The 22,374-nt window shown below is 32.9% G+C and overlaps 1 protein-coding gene across 1 annotated transcript in view; it reads left to right on the top strand.

Annotated features, from left to right (window-relative positions):
• Positions 1-22,374, top strand: part of KCNH7 (potassium voltage-gated channel subfamily H member 7) — a 485,779-nt gene that overhangs the window by 422,434 nt on the left and 40,971 nt on the right. The window contains exons 8-9 of the mRNA XM_059392755.1: positions 7,994-8,393; positions 19,152-19,351. Of these exons, the coding sequence (XP_059248738.1) occupies positions 7,994-8,393; positions 19,152-19,351 (600 nt within the window). The remainder of the gene's footprint in view (positions 1-7,993; positions 8,394-19,151; positions 19,352-22,374) is intronic.

The raw sequence follows: 22,374 nt of genomic DNA, 5'->3' as shown, positions 1-22,374 counted from the left end.
ATCTGGATCAAAGAAGAAATCCATATGCTCACAGGTGAACATTTGTACAAAACAAAGACATAAATAATCAAGTAAAGCAGTGGTTTTAAGCTAAATATAAGGACAGCCATGATTTCATCATTGCTTAATTCTAGCTGAATTATTAAAATGTTTTTTTCTATGCATCACAGCATCTCAGATGACCTTAGAGAAAACAATTTTGTCAATGTCAAAATAGTTAATTAACTATTAGTGTCTTCCTTGTCAATTTCTCTAAATGGTAGGCTACTGTAATATTTCAGTTCTATTTACACTCAGCCCTGAAGAAGGAAACCTATTTGAATTTTGGATCTATATTATTTTAGCTATAAAACATATATCCTAGCAATGCTGAGGATAGCTTGGCATATACATTTTTACTAAAGCAGAATTACACATATATTTTATATGAACAGAATTGCCCACTTTTTCAAAACACTCATTTAATATTTTAGCCTAAGTAAAAGCAAATCTTCTACTAATAACTAGAGGATTTTCCAAAATATTAAGAAAATATGTTGAAGAAAGGAATACTGACAGGGGTCCTGGATGGCTCAGTCAGTTAAGCATCTGACTCTTGATTTCCACTTAGGTCATGATCTCAGGGTCCTGGGATCAAACCCCACATTGGGCTCCCTGCTCAACAGGGAGTCTGCTTCTCCCCCTCCCTCTGCCCTTACCCTCTCATTCTCTTTTGGTCTCTTTCAAATAAATAAATAACATCTTTAAAAAAAGAAAAGAAAGAAATGCTGGGCAATAACTAGGCTTTCCGATGTCATTAGTATCTTCCTATTATTAATGCCATCCAGACAGACCAAGAAAGGAAAAGAGTCTCTATTTCTTAATTTTTGCATCATCAAGTATCATGCCACCCATAGCAAATTGTCTCAATATCACTGATGCAAGAGAACAACACTATTGACTCCGTCTCCAAAAAGTCAACTTTTCATTACCTCCCTCAAGTTTTCCCATATTTTGCTTATCTGAATTTCAAATTTATCAGCTGTTAGAATCTAGAGCGTTCTCTTTAGTTACAGACTTCATTAACGTCTTCCTCTCCGGAAAATTAGTATTTTTTGTTTGTTTGTTTGTTTTTTATTAACTACTTCCTTTGTGGACCTCTCTGGATTCCCACTTTACTGTTACTTTTCATGAATCCTGAATACAAACAAGGTCTTCGAAACCTAAGTATATACAGTGCTCTTTGAGGGGAAGTTTTAATAGAAAAGAGGAGTTTCTGTTGACATTGATATGTTTGTTTCAGTAGTCTATTAGATGCATCATAGAAAGGATACAAGGGAAAACTTAGCAAGCATCTGTATAGAAATTCAGATCACCTTGTCAGAATTCTTTCTGAACCTAATATCTACAGCAGTTGCCATTATTTTGTTAGAAGTGAATTGCTAAAACATTAGACATACTAATGTTCAAATTTAAAAACCAAAATACATTTTGAAGAACTGTATACATAATATATTCCTACCCATAAAGTGACTGTGTATCCATTTAGATAGTTCTTGGAAGTTAAGGCAGATGTCTCCATTGGCTTATATTTGAGGTTGTTGGTCATGCCTCTAAAAATCTGTTGTTTGACAAGTAAGAGACGCAGGGTCTCCAATGCAATAATTTTTGAACCAAGGAAATATAAGAACATTCCATAAAATAAATATGTTTTTCATTTAGCTGACCATTTATTCATCATGTATGTGTGATCTTTTGTCTACAATTTGCTAGAGATGACAAAAGGTTCAATATTTGGTTAAATATTTCTCAAAACAAGTCAAATTCTCTTTTTAAAATATAACATCCAAAATTTTGTATTCATTGTAACATTTGCTTATTACTATTTAAAAGCATTTGATGACCAGTTTTCCATGTTATTGTAACTACAGAAAGGGAAAATGAGTTCAAATTGCAGCAAAATAGAATGTTAATTATAAACAAAATAAAAATAAAAACATCTTGACAGTAAAGGTTGTTAAACATTGGAGTGAGTTTCACAGGGAGGTTGTAAATTCTTGAGTTTGAAAGTCTCAGTTTGTGGAGGAATTTGTAAGGTTTGGTATGAATAAATAAAGAATAAATTAGGTGATTTCCTTAAGGTTTGTTACATACTCAAAATATGGTTTCTTTTTATTTTTTATTGTATTAGTGAATGTGTCCTTAGAAATATTGGAAAAAGTGTGACTCAAACTGAACAAAAAACTCAAAACTAGTTTCAATATTGTTAAGTTTTATTGGGTAAGCAATTCATGGAATGGTATATATAAGCGACAGAGCTTAGAGGAAATTGAAATAAAACCTTAAGCAAAACATGAGTGTAGAGTTATGAAATGTGTTACTAAGTGTTCCCATTTCCCCACTTGTACCCAAATATTTCTTGACAAACAGAATAGAATGATGGATTAAGGAGAAATTTTCAGTGATGATTCATTCTTTCAATCCTGTAGGCAAAACTAAAGATCTCATACTGGTATTTCCCCATTTATAAATAAATAATTCTACCCACTTACTACAGGCAAAAGTTTTGGAAAAGTTTTAGAAATTTTGAAAATTATTGAGCATAATATTTTCTCTTATTGATGAGGATTTCTCAGTTTAAGTGTAACCGGATTTATTCTTAAGAAGAGAATTGTTTGATAATAGTAAGAAGTCCCCTGTTCTAATTTCAGGCCTTCAGAAAGAATTTCACTTACACTAAGAAAGGATATTAACTCATCTATTGTAAAATATCTAGTAAAAAAAAAATCACATGGTCATCTTGAGTCTGGGTCTGGTGTTTCTAAAATTGCAATTTTTTAGAGTATATATATTTAAAATAAAGTTTAGTTAAGAAAGTCATATTTAATAAAGGAAACTTACTTCTACCTCAGTATAAAAAAGTGTCTAGGGTTTCATTTTATTTTTAAAATTTTTTATTCTTTTTATTTGAGAGAGAGAGAGCACATGCCAGGGGAGGGGCAGAGGAAGAGGGAGAAGCAGACTCCCTACTGAGCCAGGAGCATAACCTGGGCTTGATCTCAGGACTCTGCAATCAAAACCTGAGCCAAAGGCAGACACTTAACCAACAGAGCCACCCAGGATCCCTGAAAGTATCTAGGGCTTTAATAAACTATGATATGGGCACATTTTAAAAAAAAAAATTTAAATTGGTATACCACCCAGAACTTGAATAATTTGAATTGCCAGAGGAAGAGTTATTTTACATTTTACATTTTACATTTTAAAAGTTATTGCAAAGTACATTAAAAATAAAGTCCTAAATAAGTATACTTTCTTTACTATGGCATTCAGGCAGAAAGAGTTTGCAATATCATTCAATCACAGTTAAAGGAGTTCAGGTCTGAAATGGCATAGGTACTAATGAGGCAGAGCCACGGCTTGCTAGAATTCATTATGTCTCCTTGGCTACAGTTCATGAACAGAACCAAAAAACAAAGTACTTTGCTTCAAGCTACGGCAAACTAACTCACCTCTTCCTCCACCTTACTTACTATTATGATATCTTGCAGGTCATAATCACATAATCACAAGAGTCTTGTGAGCTCTTATGCTTTTTTAGTCTACCAAAAGTAATAATAAACAGCATTTTTTCTAATACCAGTAAAAAGTTAAGAAATAACATCTAAGAGAAATTTTTTTACCTCTACTCTTTTGAAATTATTGCACAGTTTAAAAGATAATTTTATTTCTATTTTTTAAAAGTAGGAAAAAAACCCCACAAAAATAGATTTACATAATATGTCTGAAATTAGAAATTAGATATACCGTAAGAGAAATATATATGCCAAAAACATTCTAGTTAGCCAAGTTTTGACGTTAATACAACTATAAGGTAGTTGTTGGTCTCATTTTTCATTTGCACATACTACAAAGAGAGTACATTGAGCTAAACAGTGGGGATTAATAGTCTCCAACAAATCAGCAAGAGGAGATTGATCATTCTTTAGGCTACTGTCTCTGAAATTTTGGTGCAATCGTTTTTCTCTTTGTGTAATATGGGCAAAACACTTTAAATCTTTAAAGAGATATTTAAAGAAGAAGAAAAGAGTTATTGCCCTCTTAGGTGTCATCTACAAGATATTCTGTATGCAACAGTAGCTAAGGAAGAATACCCAGGTGTGTTAGCAGCATCTTGACAACAATAAAAATAAGATCAAGTCATTTGTTACATTGTCAAACAACATATGTGATTATTCTTGATTATATGTTATGAAATCACAAGAGAATAGCTTTGACTGTTGAAGTCAATTTTCACTCAACCTTATAAAGCAACTGAAAGGTGAAACAACTATTTCGTTATTTCTCCCCGTTTTGTCTCCCTCTACTTTTCTCTCCTTCTCTCCCTCTTCCCTCCCCTCTTGCTCTCTTTCTCTCCCTCCCTCTTGCTCTACAACTTCAATTACTTTGTTGGAATATGTCAGTTAGGTTGAGACTCCATTCTGTGCTATATTTAAGTTTTTTTTTCCAGAAAAGATGTTACTTATGTGTTATTATATAAATTACATTCATTTATCTGCTTAAAGAACTTACTATCACCTAGGTTCTATCTCATTTTGATACAATCCTAGAAGAATCAGATGTTTTTTTGAAAGAAGAAGAAAGGAGGGAGGTAGCCTACACAGCAAATTGATTCCTTTTTCTTTTTCTTTTTTTTTTTATAACATCATTTTTGTTTTACTATCTTGGCAGCTAGAAGAGTCTTTAGTACTTATTATCACAACATGTTATTAAAACATCTCATTTTTTTTGAAGCATTTAACCTCATTAACCAAATACCCTAGAGAATTTTCATTATATTTCACTTATTTTTGAGGTTCAGAAAGAAATTTTCTTTCAAAGATAAGTTTTGAACAATTATCTTCAAATACTTCTGATTTCTCAACACAAGTAAATAGGTAACAGAGCAAGGAAGAAAAACACACAAACTGAAACTGTGAAGTGTAGAAAGAGACACATTGAACCAGGGTGATTCCTGTTACTGAAGTCCAAGCAGTCAGGGCATCTAAATGATGCTCTTGTCTTTAACATTACTGCCATTTCCTGGGGAGGCCACAAGGCCGGTGTTACGAAGCCTCCAGCTAGAATTCTAGCTATCAAAGTAATGCATTTGGAAAATGTGTAAGTTCTATCAATCTATTTCAGAATATAGTTTTCCTGCTTACTGATGGAAACTAAAGCACATGGGATATTTAAATAACATAGAAAGCTAGTATTTATGGGGCATTGTCTACAACCCTGTGAGGAGGCATTATTATACCCATTCAGAGATGAAAAAATTGAGGTTTAAAAATTAAATAAACAACTTGTCCAAGATGACAGACTGGTATGGATGCAGAATCCATACATTCATTTGTTTGTTCCAAGGTTCTAGCACCTAACAAATCAGCTAAAACAGACATCACTTGGCATCAGGGAAATACAAATCAAAACTACATGTGGTATCACCTCACACATGCCAAAATGGCAAAAATCAACAACACAGGAAACAACAGATGTGGGCAAGGATGCAGGAGAAATTGGAGACCATTACACTGTTGGTGGGAATGCAAACTGGGGCAGCCACTCTGGAAAAAAGTATAGAAGTGACTCAAAATGTTAAAAATAGAACTATCCTACAACCCAGCAATTGTAGTACTTACCCAAATGATACAAACATACTGATTTGAAAGGGAACATGTACCCCGATGTTTATAGCAGCACTATCAAAAATTGCCAAATTATGGATAAACATCCATCAGTTGATAAATGGAAAAAGAAGTTGTACATGTATACAATGGACTATTACTTAGCCATCAATAAGAATGAAATCTTGCCATTTGCAACAGTGTGGGTGGAGCTAGAGTATATTATGCTAAATACAAATACCATATGATTTCACCCATACATGAAATTTAAGGAGCAAAATAGAAACAAAAACAAAAAATAAGAGAGAGAGAGAGGAAGGCAAACCATAAAAGACTACTAACTATAAAGAACAAACTGAGGGTTGCTAGAGGGGAGGTGGGTGGGGCTGGAGGGATGGGCTCAATGGGTGATGGGGATTAAAGATGGCACTTGCTGTGATGAGCCCTGGGTGTTATACGTGATAAATCACTAAATTCTACTCCTGAAGCCAGTATTACACTATATATTAACTAACTACAACTTAAATAAAAAGTTGAAACAAACAAAAAAGAACCAACTAAATTTGAAAAAAAATATATAGCTGCTCAGTTAAAATGTTGATAATTCAAATGATGGAAGTTGATTTTTCTTCCAGAGAACTACCTAATACTAACTTAAACTCTCCATTTATTGATCAAGAAGAGATAAACTCTTTACATCTGTGAAGAAAAAGAATACTGTTTTCTCTATTCCACCTTGAAAATTAGTAACTCAACATTGAAAATAAGGAAGATCCACTTTTCCACACAATCCATAATGAGTAAAGACCAGAGCCCAAATCTGATAAGCACATCCCAACTACATAATTTTCTCTCATCTCTAGAAGGTTCCAATACAAACTGAAAAGAATTCAGAGGAGACCAAAGGATCTCCCCTTCTCCTAGTGACCACTCTGGCACAAGAAAAAGGAAAGAAAGAAAGAAGATAGATGATAGATAGATAGATAGATAGATAGATAGGGAGGAAGGAAGGAAGAAGGAAAGAAAAAGAAAGGAAAGAAAGAAAGAAAGAAGAAAAAAAGAAGGAAGGAGAAAGGAAGGAAAGAAGAAAGAGAAAGAAACTACAACACTTATTATGGAATATTAATGAAACTATTTTTCTTAACATTTAGTGCTTTTTTTTCCCAAGTCAATATGAAAACATAGAGGGCAATAGCTCTGACATGTGCTATTTCTTTAATTAAAATATAAGCGTTCTTAATGCAGTTGGTAGTACTTTGCAAAATAAACACCAACAATGAACACATAAAATGACTCAATAATTGATTGGTAAACACCATATAACTATGGAATAATTATATGCCCTGTGAATTATATAGTACTTATAGCTGACATTATTTAGGAAACCTAAGAAATGAACTTGTAATTTGTACTTATCAGATTTCAAATCCAAACAACCAGTTAAGTATCCTGCTATTATATAGAAGTGTCCTATCATTAGATACCTGGTCAGTAATAATCATACAATTAGTTACACATATCACATCCCAAAGAAAAATACATCATATCATTGCGACATCAAGGAACAATTCATCAGTGTAACACATTTGGAAAGTAAAAATGAATTTAAATATAGTGCATAAGGCATGCATACAATCATCCAATAAATCTCCCAATGATGTGTTTGCCTGGCTCATTATGTGGGCTTCTCTCAACTTTGACATCAGCTCCTCAGCAAGACCTTCTTTGGCCTTTCTTTCTAAAGTCACCACCATGCTGACCATGCCCTCAGACACCATCTCTCATACCACTCTGTTTTATTATCATTATCACACTTTTCACCTTGAAATGAGCTTATTGTTTGTTTCTTTAAAAAATAACTTTCTCTCCCCACAAGACAGTGAACCTTGTTTCTCCTCATTAGAGAAGGCATTTTGTCTAGTAAGTAAATGTCTCTTTCTGTTATGAAAATGATCACGTCTGCCTGCTCAACACTATAATCCCAGTGTGTGACCGTTATTAGCCACACCAGCAACACACAGTGATGTTTATTGGTGAAGGGATAATTTCCTGAGTATTCGTTATCTGAGTAACCAAGGGACTTGGTTAGAAGATAAAACTGGACAGGTGGAGTCTCTGTCCCATGGGTCTTGCATGTCACTATAATGAATTAATGTGCCACAGACTTTAAAAGTATTTCCCAAAGCAGATGTAAAATTTTTAAAAAACCACCTTAATATTTGATTCAAATATGCATTCATCCTCAATGCTGCCATATTGTTTTAACCTGTTTTACTTACTTGGCTTCACAGAAACATACACTGAATTGTTTGCCAACCATTTCTGACCATACACATTTATTTCCACAGACAACAACATTAATTGGTCTTTTGAAGACAGCTCGACTCCTTCGACTTGTGCGAGTGGCCCGGAAACTTGATCGATATTCAGAATATGGCGCTGCTGTTCTAATGCTCTTAATGTGCATATTTGCCCTGATAGCTCACTGGCTGGCTTGCATTTGGTATGCAATTGGGAATGTAGAAAGGCCCTACCTGACAGACAAAATCGGATGGTTGGATTCCTTAGGACAACAAATTGGGAAACGTTACAATGACAGTGACTCAAGTTCTGGACCGTCCATTAAAGACAAATACGTCACAGCACTTTACTTTACCTTCAGCAGTTTAACCAGTGTAGGATTCGGGAATGTGTCTCCTAATACCAATTCGGAGAAAATCTTTTCAATCTGTGTCATGTTGATTGGCTGTAAGTAGATTTCTCTTTTATTATCTATTAGGATAAAATATCACAGAATTGATATCTGTAGACAATTCAGAGTAAGGTGAAGAAAAAACTATCGAAAACTGTAGAGATAATGGAATTACATATATGGGTATTATATTCTATCAAACCTGATTCTGTCTGTGAAGGGGAGATGCCAAAAGGACTTTCAGAACCTCAGAAAACCACAAACATAAACTGGAGTAATGTAGATCTTGGGATTCCAGAATTCATACTTATAGTTCACTTTTGCTGCTGTAAAATGACTGGTAGTGGTTATTTTCTATTTTAAGCTGAGACCAGATTAGAGTAGGAAAGAATAGCTTATATTACTAGATAGATAGAAATATATATACACACATGTTACTAGATAGATAGATATATATATACATATATAACATATTACTAGATAGAAAAATATATATACAGATATAACATATATAACATTTCTATATAATGTATATTTCTATGTAACATATATTTCTATATAACATATATAATATATATTTCTTAAATATATCTGTATAGACAGATATATATATATATATATATATGTATTTTTCACCACTTATTTGCTAAAAATTCCTTTCCCTATGATATTATTCCAAAGTTTAAGTGATTGCTCTTTACCTTGTAATGGGGTGATGACATAAGCATCATTAAGAGATATATTTTTACAATAAGAAATAAAAATTATATGTTCAACTAAAGATATTTTAGTATTTTTAAAAATCATAGTGTGGAGTCACTAAAGATAACTGCTGTGATACCAAGCTGCAGTTGACTAAACCATAATGGATTTTTAAAGCTTAAAAAAGGGCATCATTCCTAGATGGTGTACAAATCTGAAAATAGATCCAGAGTTGATTTTAAATGTTAACATATATGCAAATGAAATGTATTTAGGTATGCCTTATTTATGAAACTTGTATCAATTCATCCAGTTTATTGTTCATTGTATTTAAAATTTGCTTTTCATATATATGTCTCAGTATTGTTATTTTAATAAGATTTGTATAGGTAAATAGCATTATATTCTAATAACTCTTGAGATAGTCTACAGATTCAGGCTAAGTCTGGGCTACAAACACAGAAGTAGCCTTGCACCCAGAAGGAGATGGAAAAGGGACCTACTAGGAAACACAGAAAAATTAATTCCAGAGAGATTGAATCTCTCAGGACAAACACAGTCCCAACCACTCTGTGATTATAACTGCTAGTAAATATCATATAGTGATTTATCAATTTTAGTGAAATAGGTAGAAAACCAACAAAATTTTTAAAAGTTTGTTCCTAATTATTCAAACATCTATGTAGAAATAAATATTTTTTAAATAAATAAAACAGAACCTACATTTTGAAACTTAGAAATTGCAAGAAAGAATTTTCTAACCTGCTAACTACTTAGAAACTCCCACCACTTGTGAGGATTATGTTAAATACATAGTACTGTTTATGAAGTGAATTATGTTAAATTAGGGAAACTCAGTTCTTTATTTGGTTTATATCCAATCTCTAATACCTAAATCAGGATAATTGGCAGTCTTTTTTCCTTCCTTCCTTCTTTCTTCTTTCCTTTATTCCTTCTTTCCTTCCCTCTTAAATATAATACAAGGCTATTTCTATAAATTCTAAAAGAAGGATACTTGTTTTCTGCAGATATTTTTCATCTTTTAGAAAAAGAGCAATTGGTCTAATTAATTGAGTAGAGTAAGATAGAACCTCATTCCACATAATATACTTTATTGAGTAATGGACTTGGTTCTATAAACCTTAATCAAAAGGGAATTATGTAGAGCTCAGTGTCACACAGGAAAAAATTTCTAGGTATTCCTGGGGAGTTCTGTCATCACCTGTTATGCTACAAATAAAAAAAGTCAAATTAAGACTTAAAACTTAATAAGAAGAATGCCCCAAAATGTGCTTAGCCATTTCATGTATATGGGTGCACCTACACATGGTATTTCCATTCAGATCCAACTGTGTTAGAAAATGATTTGGTTGTCTTTGTTTAGTTATATTTCTATACTAAACACATACTCCTTAGATCATGAGTGCCCTGATTTAAGCCTAACTGGGTTACTCAGTTAGTTAAGCGTCTGCCTTCAGCTTAGATCATGATATTGGGGTCCTGAGATCCAACCCCACATCAGGCTCTCTGCTCAGCAGGGAGTCTGCCTCTCCCTCTGGCCCTCCCCCTGTTAATGCTCTCTTTCCCTCAATCTCTCACTCTCTCTCAAATAAATAAAATCCTTAAAAAAATAAAAATTTAGGGACGCCTGGGTGGCTCAGTTGGTTGGACGACTGCCTTCAGCTCAGGTCATGATCCCGGAGTCCCTGGATCGAGTCCCGCATCAGGCTCCCAGCTCCATGGGGAGTCTGCTTCGCTCTCTGACCTTCTCCTCGCTCATGCTCTCTCTCACTGTCTCTCTCTCAAATAAATAAATAAAATCTTAAAAAATAATAATAATAAAAATAAAAATTTAAGCTTAAAATAATATACAATATCTTAAAAATATGATGTGAAATATTGTGTATTTACTAACACTAGTTATCAAGGTGTACTCTCTCATCATACCTAAACTTCTTTAAAACCAATCTTCATTCAAAAAGAAAAATTTGAAGCCAAGTTGTAAAAAACAAAGCATCTACCATCTCTCTTACAACAATATAATTCAAGGAAACTAAAAATTAAACATAAAAAGAGATCATCTAACTAAATGCAAATGACTCAAATGTCTGTAGATATATTTTAAAAACTGTTGTTTGCAAAGACAGTTACCAACTGTATTGCTGAATGTGTACAGACAAGAGTGACCAGAGAATTCATTTTAAAAATGTATGCAATTCAAAACAAAAAATAAAGAAAAACTTAAGCAGCCATTAAATAAGTGTAAATATAAATTATGCTCATATATTTATATCTATGTATTATACTATATGTTTATTTTTTTGAAGATTTTATTTATTTGACAGAGAGAGATACTGAGAGAGAGGGAACACAAGCAGGAGGAGTGGGAGAGGAAGAAGCAGGCTTCCTGCCAAGCAGGGAGCCCGATGTGGACTTCGATCCCAGGACCCTGGGATCATGACCTGAGCTGAAGGCAGATGCTTAACAACTGAGCGACCCAGGCACCCTATAGTTTATATTTTTGTTCAAATATTATAAATATAATATACATAATAATTTTAAAAATTCATAAACCAGTAAATAAAGGTAAATGTATGCCATCCCTAACCTTCTTACAAACATCTTGGGAGAATTTCTTGTTTTATAGCATGTGAAAATTACTGGATTTCTGCTTTTAGCAATAATGGAATAACTGAAAATTTACCACACTCCCACAAAATTTTTGAAAATAACAGAAAACTGAATAGAATACAGAAGGCAATTGTTTTCAGTCATTGGAAAACAGTAGGGAATTTTGATTTCTGAAGAAGGAAAACAAGCAAGATGGACCCCATGATATCTTCAGCTTTCTGCCAGGAGTCATTCTCTGGACCAAACTGAAAGGAAAAGCAACATAAGCAGATAACAGTGATCCCATCCAGTTAAGAAAACAAGATCAGAGGTCATGGTAACTAGAGTGCTAAAATTTGCAAGACAGACAACGAGAAAAGAGGCAGCTATAGCAGAAAAAAGCTCCACTGTTAAGCAGAGGTACCTCTTGGGTCTACTGATTAATACTAAGTCACGAATGCATGAGGGAAACTTGAGGCCTATCTAATACATACCAGAAGTACCATAAATTGAACAATTTCCTGACCTCACATGTATTAAAAATACTCAGATCCCTGTCAGAGTGAAAAGCCCTCATTGAATATCAAAAGTATTTATTAGAAAATTCGGAAAAATAGTGCTATAATACTAGGGCTAGTCTATCCCTAACAAAGCTTAAAAAATAAGCCTCAAAAGAAACAAACTGATCTACAAGTATTTTAACTCTGTGTAAGAACAATATCCAACATTCATACCAACATTAAACAATGTTCTATTTAAAGTGTCCAGAATTCATTTAAAAATTGAAAAGTTAAGAATAAGAAAATCTAAACAATAATGAAAAAAAAATTTAACTTAGAATCAATAAAGAAGATGTAATATATACTTACAATGGAGTATTATTTAGCCATAAAAAGAAAGAAAAAAGAATGAGATCTTGCCATTGTGACAACACAGATAGACCCTGAGGGCATTATGTGCTAAATGAAACACGTCAGACAGAAAAACACAAATACCCTATACTCTCACTTATGTGTAGAATCTAAAAAACAAGCAAACAAACAAATAAACAAAAACAAAATACAAACAAAAATAGCCAAGCTCATAGATCCAGAGAACAAATGGGTGGTTACCAGAGGCTGGGGGTGAGGGGCAGGTAAAATGCGTGAAGAGAATCAAAGTTACAAATTTCCTCTTAATAAATAAATAAATAAATAGGAATATAAAGTACAGTATAGTATAGTGAATGTAGTTATAATACTGTATTGTATATTTGAAAGTTGCTTAAAGAGTAAATGTTAAAAGTTCTTATCACAAGAAAAAAACTTTGTTACTATGTGTGGTGATGGATATTAACTAGACTTTTTGTGATGATCATTTCTGACTCTATACAAATATCAAATCACCATGTTGTACTTCTGAAACTAATATAATGTTGTATGTCAATTATATCTTACTAAAACAAACAAACTAAAGCCCAGAACCAGAATTGACAGAAATGATGAAACTAGCAGACAATACCAAGCACTTTAACAAATGTGTGTGTGGACTTCCAGAAAAATGGGGAAGGGAACCATAAGAATATTTTTTAACTGGCTGAAATTTTTCCAAAATTGATAAAATCTAGAAACCACAGATTCAGAAAGTTTAGTGAATCCCCTAAGCAGGCAAAACACACACACACACACACAAAAGCACATCATACTCAAATTACTGAAGACTAATGATAAAGAGAAAAAGTCTTAATAAAAGTAACCAGAGGGGAAAAAATAAGACACATCATGTACAGAGGAAAAACATCAGTTTGAGAACATATTTTTTATTAGAAACAATGCAAGCCAGAACACAATGTAATAAAATCTTTAAAGTGCCCAAATAAAAACAAAATCTGTCAACACAGAAATATTGGTTCAATTAATCTATCCTTCAAGAGTGACAGACAAATAAAACCTGACATAATTCATCACAAGCAGAGTATAAGAAATTATAAAGTTTTTCAGGTAAAAAAAAAAATGTTATTAAGATGAAAATTTGGATCCAGAAAAACAAATGAAGAACACCAGGAAAGGTTAATATGTAGATAGATTTAAAAGATTTTTTCCCATTTTTAAATGTCTTCAAAAATAATTTTTAAAGCAAAAATTAGGAGAATGAATTTTAGGTTTTATAACATATGTAGAATTAAAAATGTGACAATAATAGTATAAAAATGGAAAGAAGGAATGGAAGTATATTGTTGCAAGATTCCTGCATTATCCATGAAGAGCTATTATATTATTTAAGGTCCAGAGTGATAACTTAAAAATGCATACTGTAACTCCTTCAACACAGCTAACAAATGAATAGGGAAGATGAAATTAAATAATAAACTTAATAAAACCAAACGATAGGAAATAAGAGAAATGGGAACCTAGAGAAAACAAATAACAAAATGGTAGATTTAAACACAGCCACATTAATAATTCCATTAAATGTAAGTGAGCTAAACTCTCATTAAACTGCAGAAATTGTCAGACTGTTCTGAAAAAAGTTTCATCTCTATCCTATCTAAAGAAAACACTTAAAATATAAAGAGACAGGTAAAAGAAAAAGATGGAAAGAGATGTGCCCATATTCACTAATTATGAGAAAATGTAAAGAGCAGTATTGATTTTAAATCAGACTTAAGGACAAGGACTATTATTACCAGAGACAAGGTAGCCACCACAGTCCTAAGTGTATAAACACCCAGTCACAGAGTATTACATTAAGCAAAAACTGACCAAACCTAAAAGAGAAATAGACAAATTCAAAAGACAAATCTACAGTTATAGTTAGCAATTAACACTCCTCCCTCTATGTTTCATAGAATCAACAGACAGAAAATCAGTAGATATAAAAGACTTGAATGATACTGCCAATTAACTTGATATATTGGCATTATAGAATGCCAGCAGAATACACATTCTGTTTTAGTGTATGTGGGATAATCACCAAAGATAGACCATATGCTGGACTACACATCAAATTTTCAAGACAGGTCATATTCTTTTTCTTTTTCTTTTCTTTTCTTTTCTTTTTTTTTTTTTTTTTTTACAGAGAGAGATTACAAGCAGGGGGAGAGGGAGAAGCAGGCTCCCCCCTGAGCAGAGAGCCCAATGCAGGACTAGATCCCAAGACCCTGGGATCATGACCTGAGCCAAAAGCAGACACTTAACCAACTGAGCCACCCAAGCACCCCATATTCTGAACCAGAAACAAAACAAAAACTCAACAAATGTATATGTATTGAATCATACAGAGTATATCTCTGACCACAAGAGAAACCAGAAATCAATGAGAGAGAGAGAGAAAAGAAAGAAGAAAGGAAGAGGGGAGAGGAGGGAATGGGAGGGGAGGGGAGGGGAGAGAAGAGAGAAGAGAAAAAAGAGTGGTACAGATATTTGGAAAGAAAGTAAGTAACAGGGCGCCTGGGTGGCTCAGTGGGTTAAAGCCTCTGCCTTCAGCTCAGGTCATGATCTCAGGGTCCTGGGATTGAGTCCCGTATCGGGCTCTCTGCTCAGCAGGGAGCCTGCTTCCCCCTCTCTCTGCCTGCCTCTCTGCCTATTTGTGATCTCTCTCTCTGTCAAATAAATAAATAAAATCTTAAAGAAAAAAAAAAGGAAAGAAATAAAGTAAGTAACAGACTTCCAAATAACCTATGGTTCAAAGAAAAAAAATCACATGGAAAATTAGAAAATAATTTAACTGAATGAAAATGAAAATAAAATGTATCAAAATGTGAAAGAGACAGCTAAAACCATGCTGAGAAAGAAATGTGTAGCTTTAAGTGTTTTTATTTAGAAAGGAAAGATCTAAAATCAAAGTCTAAGCTTCTAAGACAACCTAAACTGAACATAAATATAGAATAAATAAAGATAAGAGCAAAAGTTAACAAAATTGAAATCATGGGAACATTAGAGAAAATTAATGGGAGTATATTCTGACTTTTTAAAACACCAGTAAAATTTATAAACTTCCAATTAGACTAATGAAACAGAACATAAATTACCAATGTCTTGTACGAGAGATATCACTACTCATTATAAAGATATTAAAATAATAATAAAATAACATTACAAATTAGTTTATAATAAGTATGACAATTTAGATGTGATAGAGAAGTTATTTGAATGATACAGATTACCAAAAATGAAACAAACAAAAAATCCTGAACCATACAATAAAAATTGATAAATTATATTTCATCAAAATTAGTAACTTTAACTTTACAAAGGACACTGCTAGGAAAAAGAGCATGCAAGTGTTAGACTAGAAGAAAATATTCTCAACACTTAGATCTAAAAAAAAAAAAAAAAAAAAAGACTTGTATGTAGAACATACCAAGAATTTCATACAATTCTATAATAAAAGACAACTCAATTTAAAAAAAGAGCAAAAGATTTAAATAGACATTTCAAAATGTATGAATGACCAATAAGTATAGGAAAAGACGTCATTAGTCATCAGGAAATGCAAATTAAAACTCAAAAGAAGTATTACATGCCCACTACAAGGTTAGAATGAAAGATTGGCAATACCAGCTGTTAAGTTGGGAACAATTGATATTGTCATCATTGCTGGAAGGATTATAAATTGACACATGTTTGAGAACAGTCTAACAGTTTCTTATAAAATTATACATACCACACAATTCCACTTCTAGGTGTTTAAGGGGAAATGGAAATATGTGTCCACACAAAGACTTGACACAAGTGCTCATGGCAATTTTATTCATAATAGCCCATACCCAGAAACAGTGAGATTTCTGTCAACAGAAGAGATAAACCAGTAGTGTCAAGCAACGAAAACTAGAGTGAAAAAAAAAAAAAAAACAAATTACTGATACATACAACAACAGAATTAATTTCAAAGACATGTTAAACAAAAGAAGTCAGATACAAATGAATACACACGTGATTCCCTTTATATGAAATCCTAGGAAATGCAAACTAACCTGTAATGACATACATTGGAGCTCAGTGGTTGTCTAGGTTCTATAGTGAGTGTGTAGGCAGCCAACAAACACAAGGGAATCTTTTGGAGTAATGTTCCATATCAAGAATGTTCCATATCTTGATTGTATTTGCAGCAGCATATATACATTTGTCAAAATTAATCGATCTGTACAATTAAGACAGATTTATTTTATTATGTGTAAATGATATGCTTATAACATCTAAGTTTTTAAGTTAAAACTTTTAAAAGTTCGTGTAATGGGTAGAAAAGAAATTTATTTGTTCTATAAGCACATTTCAACTAATGCCTAATGATCAACTGAATTTACTAGTTTGGTTAGCATATCAGATTTTGGGTGGTGTGTTGAAGGAAGTTTTAGGATATACCTGATTTATTTCTATGATAGCTAAACCTAGAACAAACCATTTCAATGAAATTAGAACTCGCTATTGAGGAAAGCTAAATAAAATATTGAGTTGAGGAGATAAATGTCCTTATATAGTCTGCCATCTTACTTTTGACTCATATTTTATGCCAATTGATGGGCATTAACTAAATGATATATAAAGAATATGATTATACTGTGTTTCTCTCTCGCTTACAGCTTTTAGCTCTGGTTGCTCCTAAAAAAATAGAAAAAATAATTCATGCCTTCATTACAATTTTAAAAACCATCACACAGAACTACCTAAGAGAAATACATGTTATTCATGTATTCAACTATATGCTTATAATCTACATTTTGCCATGTTGTCAGCAAGTGGAAATGCCTGTTTGTGACCCAAACTAATGTCTTGGTTCATTTTTATGGCAGTATGGAGATAAAACCACAATATGGAAATGAAACCATAGTATTTATTACAAACAAAACAAGGTTTTCCCTGATTCTCCACAAAATATGTGGGTTAGGTAAAATAACTGGCATTGATTATGTGCCCTCTGATTAAATCAAGTGAACTTAATCTGTATAAACTAAACTATTTCCTTAAAAAAATGGTAGATACTTTGGAGATATAATAGCATGCATAAATATTTCCAACACTACAATTAGGAAGAGTAAAATACATTCTTCACATGAATCTCCTTTAATCACAAGAATCAGTTTCAGGCAAGTATTGCTAACTCTCTTAATCAACTATTCATTTACTTAGATTAGGCTCAAGTCTTTTCTCTGTGGAAGATCCAACCTAAACAGCTTATCTATCTTACTGAGAATTACTGTCTTTCACACATTCCAATTTAGGCTCCCTAGAGGTCTCCCCAACTCTCATCCCTTTAAATAGATAAAAAACAAAGGACAATTCCTTTCTCTGTGACATTCTCTTATTTGGGATATCTATGGCAAACAAGGACCATACTAAGCTAAAGACAAAGATAAGATGGAAAAGAAAACAAATGACCAAGAAGATAAATTGTTTTAAAATGCTTAACCTGAATCAGGCCAAAATCTACTTCAAAAGTGATTAAGTGGTTTAAAGAAGTAATGGTTTGTAAAGTGTGGGGGAGGGGGAGTTGGATTTGTTGGTTGGATACAGTTGAATCAGACACTTTAAGCTGTTCATTTTTACAACCTGTTCGGAATAGAACAATTCCAGTGTCTTAAACATAACACTACTTCTCTCTAAGGTTTTAACATACACCCAAAGATCAAAATACAGACCATGTATCATGATTTGACTTACTGTAGAGAATACAGCACTTTTTTAGAATTACTAGAAACTGAATATAAACATAAAAGGAAAGAGAAGTTACTCAAATAACTTGTTAAATCACAAAGATTTAACCCAGAAACCACTTAAAAGGGTACTCAACCTAAGTACTGAAATGTATGGCAAGGATTGTTCGAGCAGTTTCTCTCTTCTCACAGATGAAAGAAAAAGGTGTTTCCCATTTTTTTCTAGAAAAATAAAATTCCATCCTCATATTCTAAGCCAGGGATACCTATTTCACATGTGGAAATACTGTAAAAATGAATTATTTTAGATTAAAAATTGCATACAAATAAATACTTTAAGGAAATTATGAGTTCCTTAGAACAATTTATCATTCTTTAGCAAAACCAAAGTATTCAAAATAACCTTAAGATTTATAATATATTTTTTAATATTAATAGGTTAAGTTTGAGGCCAAAAGTCAGAGATGTCACAATTTAAAAATTAATCTTTTAACTCCAGTTCCAGAAAATATATCTGTAGTAATCCTTTGACATACATCCTTATGATATAACAAAGAAAATGTTTATTCTAAAGGCATTTTTATCTCTAGTCAGTACTCTAGATCATAGACTGATAGTGTAAACAATCTGAGTTCATATTTTAATTTAGAATCCATGGTGAGTTTGGAGATTTTTCCTCTCCAGATTTGTCATCAAAATTATAAAATTTATGACAGTATCGGCTTAACTTATTTTTTCCCTGTGGGCCAGTGGTAAATCCTTACAACTGGATTGAGATAATAAAAAATATCTATATACTTGAGATTCTCAGAGGATAAAATGAAGCCAAAGTGCAGTCTTCCCCCATAACTTTGTTTTTTATCCAATCCAGCACTAATGTATGCAAGCATTTTTGGGAATGTATCTGCAATTATCCAAAGACTATACTCGGGAACTGCCAGGTACCACATGCAGATGCTTCGAGTGAAAGAGTTCATTCGCTTTCACCAAATCCCCAACCCTCTGAGGCAACGGCTTGAAGAATATTTCCAGCACGCGTGGACATATACCAATGGCATTGACATGAACATGGTATGTATTTCTGTTTTCCAAAATGGAAGTACCTCAGGCATTATAACTACAGTCCAAATGGGAAACCCAGTCTCACCAGCTTTGAACCCCTTGCTTTTGTTTTCCTCTCGGATGTTTATTTTCTCCCCTGGAGATAGTCTCTCATTCTCAATTCATGGCATTGCATGGTGCTATATCTAGTTATATTGTGTGGCAAAGGCATTATAACATGATGCAAACTGATATAACTGTGTGTAGTAGAGTTCCCACTTCCAGTTAGAGAGAATATTGCTAACATAGGATCTGGGCTTTTACCACATGTCCTAGCTGCCAGCACCCTAAAAAACAGTTGGACCCATGTGCATTAAGATTTGACAAATAAACAGTAACAACCACTATGATACCCCCAAACAGAAATCCAAAGTTAACATTCCTTAAAAAACAAAAACAGAAACAAAACAGGACACTGAGTGTTTGTAGGAGAGGTTAGGGAGCTTAAGCATGCCATAAACATTTTATCATAGGAAATTTCATGTTTCTGTTAAGGACAAATTTTTCTATCTTTACAACAATTAACCATGTGCCCTTTTACAGTACCTGGTATAATGCATCTTTCCTTTCAAAGGGGAAGTATGGAAATCTTCATAACTTTTAAGCAAATTCAACATCAACAATCACTTTTCATAATTCTTCCCACCTCTATCAATTCTTAAAAATCACCATAACTAATAACATGAACACGATCTAAAGAGAATTTTTTATTATTAGGTGAATTGTCTCATTCTTTTGACCTGTTTCACCATAAAGACTGATTCCTAAAGATAAATTATGTGACATACGTAAACTCTATGGCATATCACAGACATATTAAAAAAGATTAAAAATATGATGCCCTACCATCTATCAATTCCTCCACCTAGCAAGGACCCTGTTTCTAAGAATTCTTCAGAAAATAAAACCACTCACATCTAATGACATGAACAGCATAAAACAGTTTTTACATAAGTGAGCCTATCCAGTTTAGACTGACATTTTTTTATTTGACCAGCAATATTTTAATAAAAAAGTAAGGTTAAAAATTAGAAGCAAAAGGACAGAAGGCATGCCAAATATTGCCCAATTTGAAAGCCATATAAGGATAAGTTTATCAAAGCCCTGTGTGATTTATTTGACTGAGAAATAAGAACACACCACTATAAAAATTTTAATTTGAAAAGCTTATCAGTTAGCATATTTCATATAAAAGCATAACTGAATCCCATGTGCTATTTCTAATTATCCTGAAGTTACTTGTGAAAATTCATTTGATAAATTGATATCACTAAGATAACATTTTAATCTCATTAGAAAGCACTGACAAATGGATCACTTTATATATTTCCGTCTGTATTATTGTTGAACAAAGATACCAGCATTCGGAAACTATTGGGGATTCTCTAATGCGGGTTGGCTGAAGCAGTGTCAAGAATTTTTAATCAAAACACGTGTCACCCAGTTTTGTTGTTCCATACTGCCAGATTATATCAATAACAGTAATCAACATTTATTGTACATCCCCTCTCCATATAACTAGTTTTGTGACCATTTTTGTGATAAAGTCTATTTTTTGACAACTATTTACCTTTCATTGTTTGACTCTATTACCTATGAATATGGTTTATATACCACTTGCCTATTTATAATGTACTTATGAAAGATTTATCTCTTTCTTGTCTGCTTCACACCTTAATACATGGAATCACAACACCCACCGGTAAGAACAGGAGGTATTTATATCCAATTTAATTCTCGTGTAAATTGTGGAGAACACCCTTGTTATCTGTCAGGTTTAGAGCTTGTTAAGTGATTTCCAATGTTAGTTCTATCTTTATTGCATGACGTAGCAGAGGAAATACAAAGCAAGGAACTGGGGAAGATAACCTGGAAGAGGCCAAGTACAGAATAGAAATCCTTAACTTTAACAACAACTTGACCTCTAGTAATATCTATATACAGTTTCCCACTCCCCACAAAAAGGCACTTAACTGCTCCTTTCCCCAATCTGGTAAAGCTTATGGGTATACGGTTTGCATTAGATAATTGTCATAAAGAAAATGTCATTCTCTTTCATCATCCTCTAATTTCATGATGTAGGTGCTTTTCTTTCCTCCCATCTGCATGCCTGTATTACATGATCCTGGAGTGTGTGAGCTCTAAACCATGTGCCACTGAGTCTTGCATGTGGTTTTGAGAGCTTGACTTTGCACGACCTTCTTGTTTGTACAGTGTCTACATTTCTCATCTTGTGACTACAAAGTGAGTAAAAAATCAAAGTGCAAGATAACTGAAAACTCAGCAAATGGAAGATGCTTGTTTATTCAGCACCATGTATAGAAGAAAAGCTAGAGAAAAGCAACTGTACTCTTAGACTGTTGAGAGATTAAAAAAAAAAAAAAGAAATCAAAGTGGATTTTCTCACCTCCAAAACCACATTGTTATAATCCCTGTGTCTTATTATTTTTAACTAAATAGTAATTTAGTAATAATTTAAAGTGATTTAAATTTATGTATTGTGATACATGAAAGTACATCAAACTGTTGTATTTTACATCAGCATTTCATATTGTTTTGTTTAAGTATAACCTTAAATATAAGTTCTCATGAAACATTTCAGGTCATTTTTTTTACTGTTCAACCATGTCAAGATGAGGTACAAGTTTTCCAATCACACTGTATTAATTGACTCAAAATTATTCTTCATAACCCCAAATATTTGATTCCGTGATAGATCTCACCGCCTAGAAGTGAATCTACCTAAAATGTCCAGTCATTGTTCTTATTCCCTGGATCTTTTGCTTTTTTTGAAATAGCTATTACTAGAATGTTCCAGAACCAAAAGCATTCACGGGAAATTTATGGGCTCCTTTCAATGGAAAGAAATGGTTCAGAGTACAAAAGGAAAGAGGTCAGGAAAATGAAGTTAGAGAAAGGAAAGTGTTCTTTTGTGTCCAATGTAAGGTTAGCAATAGTGAAAATTACCTTAAAAATGTCTATAGGTCAATTCT

Source organism: Mustela nigripes, chromosome 3 (assembly GCF_022355385.1).
Source record: "Mustela nigripes isolate SB6536 chromosome 3, MUSNIG.SB6536, whole genome shotgun sequence".
NCBI lineage: Eukaryota > Metazoa > Chordata > Mammalia > Carnivora > Mustelidae > Mustela > Mustela nigripes.
The sequence above is the reverse complement of the archived record's forward strand: the minus strand, read 5'-3'. Positions and strand labels throughout refer to the sequence as shown.